Genomic DNA, 3,917 nt, shown 5'->3' on the forward strand with positions numbered 1-3,917 from the left:
ATATATATATATATATATATATATATATATACGTATATATGTATATATGTATATATATATATATATATATATATGTGTGTGTGTGTGTGTGTGTGTGTGTGTTCATATATTCAGTAATTCTGAAATCATTTTCACTACAAGCCATACATTAGATCTTTAGATCTAACACAATTCGATTCCTATTTTTCGCTACTATTTTTATGGTCACCGTTTCCTTCTATCTCGATAGTTTCATCTAATTTCTTTATCTACAGGAAATTTATGTTCTGTTCTTCCCAGTTCTGTCGTTAAGCAGATATCTAAAGACTCACAATATGGTTCGAAACAGTCTGATAAAGTCATTTCTGGCTCGAATGACAATAAAGAGATTTTTTTTAGATAAGGCATTTTATTGAAATATTTGTTCTTGAAAAAAGTTTGAGGTAGAACACAGAGCATCACTACAAGATGAGGCAGTGACGCAGTTAAGAAATTGAACTGTGACAGGGAGTGACTAGGATAGGCCATTGAACAGAGTGGCACTAAAAAAGCAATGCCAATACTGACACTGTAACAGTGTGGGCACTATGACAGGGAGCGAATATTTCTAATTGAGAATGACACTCATAGCAAAGTGGCATTGTGAAAGAGGAACTGTGAAGGTTCCACGCTCTCTCATGATGCAGCGCCACACCCTGGCACTTGGGTCTTGGCACTGAGGGCGAGTTGAAATCCACGCAACGCAAACTACCCCGTCCTCTTAGGGTCTATGGCTGCGGTGGTGAGAAGATGGGAGAGGAAGTGACTCAGGCAGTGTTCTGGATTTCCCTGAATGCCTGATAGATGTCCTTCCTGTCGAAGGGACAGCTGCTGAAGGTCTGAGCGCAGGCGGCAGTGCCATTGACGGTACCGACCTTGCCTGCGTCAGCGAAGAAACCTCCGGCGACTCCGCTGATGGCGCTTGAGCTGCGTCTGGTTTGGAGAACAGGAATTCGTAAATAATACAGCAATATTCGAGTCAAGGAAATTGGCAGTTGTTTGAACAATTGCAAAGCCTATTGCAAGACGCCTCGCATGCACTCACCCGAAGAGGTTGCGGATGAGGAGCTCCTCGTGGGCGAGCTTGTCGTCGGCGGTGGCTTCGAGCTCGCAGACGTAGCGGCGACCGCAGTCGAGGAAGTCGGAGTTGGCCGCCATGCTGAAGTAGATCTCGGGGCTGGAGAAGGGAAGGCAGGACGAAGTCTCGCGCTTTCCACGGCTGGCCAAGGCCACGGCTGCCGCTGCGCCCACGGCCAGAGCACCCACGGCGGCGGCGCCGGCTGCCAGACCTGCGGCGCTGACGGTGACGGTGGTGGCGGCGGCCGCGGTGCCAGTGGCCAGGAGGATGATGCTCTGGGCGAAGTTGACGAGGGTGGCGCCGAAGGCCAGGGCGATGAGGAGACGGCCGTTCATCTGGGGAAGGAGAGACACGATTACAAATAGGTAAGTTATGCATAAAGCGAGGGAGGGGGAGGTATATAACTCGACGCTATATACTGCGATAAAAAAAGTCAGTGAATACGAGCAGAAAGAAGGTCAACAAATAAGAACTTTCTTTCCATGATTTAAGTAAAAACCCAATTTACGAATTAAAATGGTTAATGGTTTCTGGTCACAACAAATAGGGTAAAAATGAGTTAACGATTAGAATAAGCGGACAGAAGAAAGAACAGAGAAGGGAAAGGAAAGGGAGAGAAGGAAAGACCAAGCAAAATTAGCTGAGGCGAGGGCTGAGGTCCAAGGCACGGGCGATCCCCCACATTGGGCGTCAAGTCTCAGTCTCCCGAGCTCCCCGCGACAGCAACGAGCAAGGGACTCGGGTGCAATGAATTAAAAGATTAGACAAAAGCTATTGAAAAAGATCGATGTACCTTGAGAGTTGCGTGGAAGTGCCGGACGAGGACTGAGGACGCATAGGAGTTCTCGCGTTTATATACGGCAGAGAGGAACCGGCCTTCGCTTGATCCACGTCCGGCAAGGTCAGGCTGGCACCCGCTTTTCCCTATGGAAATTTATAGCAGTTTTTTTGTCTTCCTTGAGAACCACTGCAGCCTTTAATCAAAACGTATATTTCTCTATTTCTCTTTCTTTATCCGAGTTTTGTCTTTTTCGTTTTTGTTTTGTTTTCCTTTTATTTTTATTATTCTTATTTCTCTCTATTATATTAGTTCCCTTATTTCTAATTTACTTCTCGGTCTTCTGTCCTCTCGTTTTATCTTTCCTCTCGCTTCTTCCTTATCCCCATTCCTTTCATCTCTCCTATCCTTCTTTTGAGCGCTCGAGTCTGTATGTGTATTCTCTTTTCCGTGTCTGTTTTCTCATGTTTGTATATTCCTTTCCTTGTCTTTTTCATGTGTCTGTCTGTATATCATTTTCCGTGTCTTTTTCTTCGTGTATTTTTCTGTTTGTTACATTTCTTCCCTGTTGGTTCAGGCGTGAGGCAAGGCTGTGTTCTTGCACCAACACTTTTCAACACTTGCATGGATTGGATACAGGGTAGAGCTACTGTCCAAAGTCATTGTAGAGCAACTTTGGGCAATATCAAGGTTACAAACCTTGACTTTGCTGATGATGTTGCCATTTTCTCTGAATCTCTGGAAACCCTAGTGGCAGCTCTTGATGCATTTAGAAATGAAGCGAAGCCCCTGGGGCTAGAGGTCTCCTGGACCAAGATCAAGATCCAGGATTTTGGGGGCCTACTAGGAGACCCTGTGCAGTCGGTACGTGCTTGCGGTGAAAACATCGGAGTCACAGAGAGCTGTCAGACCAGGAAGTCAGTAGAAGGATTGGCCTGGCAGCAGGGGTCATGAAATCTCTCGACAAGAGTATTTGGAGATGCCGGTACCTGTGCAGAAGGACCAAGTTACGTGTTTTTAAGGCTCTGATACTGCCAGTTTTACTATATGGTAGTGAAACTTGGATGCTATCCTGTGCTCTTGAATCTCCTCTTGATGCCTTTTGTAACAGATCCTTGCGCCGGATCATGGGGTACAGTTGACGGGACCATGCGTCCAACCAACGGCTGCACCCTGAGACCGGTACAGGACCTGTTACTTGCACAATCCGTGATCGCCAACTCAGGCTATACGGCCACTTGGCTCGATTCCTGCAGGATGATCCTGCCCATCAGGTTGTCTCTGTCCGTGACAATCCTGGGTGGAGGAGGCCTGTAGGACGACCGAGAACGTCGTGGCTTGGGCAGATCGATCAAACCTGTCGTGAGGAACTAGAGATGGGCTTGGCCCCTGCCTGGCGACTCGCCATGAGGGACCCTTCGTAGGTGGAAACAAAGGGTGGATGCGGCTATGCGCCCCTTGCCGGCGTTAGCTCCCAAATGATGATGATGATGATATTTCCGTGTCTGTATTTCCAGGTGAATCTGTCTCTCTATTATTACGCGTGTCTATATTTCTTTCGCGGATGTGTCTTCGTCCATCTGATCTTCTCTACGTCTGTTTGCTGTTTTCCATGTGTGTCTTCTTTGTGTTTGTCTGTTTATTATTTTCTTTATCTTTTCCATATGTCTGCGTATGTTCGTGTCCGTGTTTGTTTAATCCTGCATCTGTCAGTGTATACATGCGTGTTCATTGACTCTCGTGTTTATCTACTCTTGATGGCTTGCAAACGACACTTTACCACAGATTGCATGTGCCAATATGCAGGTGTTATGAGAGCAATATTTATTTTTTCATATCAATGCGGGATTGATTTATTACATCTTTTATGTATAAATATAATATATATATATATATGTATTCATATATATGAATTTATATACATATTCATATATATATGAATATATATATATATATATATATATATATATATATATATATATATATATATATATACACACACACACACACCCACACGAGGTGCATTTAATAAGTTTTGAGACT

General features: G+C 44.9%; 1 protein-coding gene across 1 annotated transcript; it reads right to left on the reverse strand.

Moving 5' to 3' along the window:
- Positions 1 to 712: 712 nt before the first annotated feature.
- LOC125044139 lies at positions 713 to 3,666 on the reverse strand. The gene is made up of 4 exons (XM_047640591.1): positions 3,627 to 3,666; positions 1,890 to 2,020; positions 1,064 to 1,431; positions 713 to 951 (listed from the first exon to the last, which is right to left on the reverse strand). The coding sequence occupies exons 1-4, from the start codon at positions 3,664 to 3,666 to the stop codon at positions 786 to 788; spliced, it is 705 nt and encodes a 234-aa protein (XP_047496547.1). The 3' UTR covers positions 713 to 785.
- Positions 3,667 to 3,917: the final 251 nt, after the last annotated feature.

This window comes from Penaeus chinensis, chromosome 35, assembly GCF_019202785.1.
Source record: "Penaeus chinensis breed Huanghai No. 1 chromosome 35, ASM1920278v2, whole genome shotgun sequence".
NCBI lineage: Eukaryota > Metazoa > Arthropoda > Malacostraca > Decapoda > Penaeidae > Penaeus > Penaeus chinensis.

Bases quoted from the DNA above. Each gene is read 5' to 3' on its own strand.
- LOC125044139 (XM_047640591.1), bottom strand. From the start codon at position 3,666: ATGCAATCTGTGGTAAAGTGTCGTTTGCAAGCCATCAAGA. The intron at 2,021-3,626 runs GTAGATAAACAC...AAATTTCCATAG, and splicing joins TCGTTTGCAAGCCATCAAGA to GGAAAAGCGGGTGCCAGCCT. The intron at 1,432-1,889 runs GTACATCGATCT...CTCCTTCCCCAG, and splicing joins ACTTCCACGCAACTCTCAAG to ATGAACGGCCGTCTCCTCAT.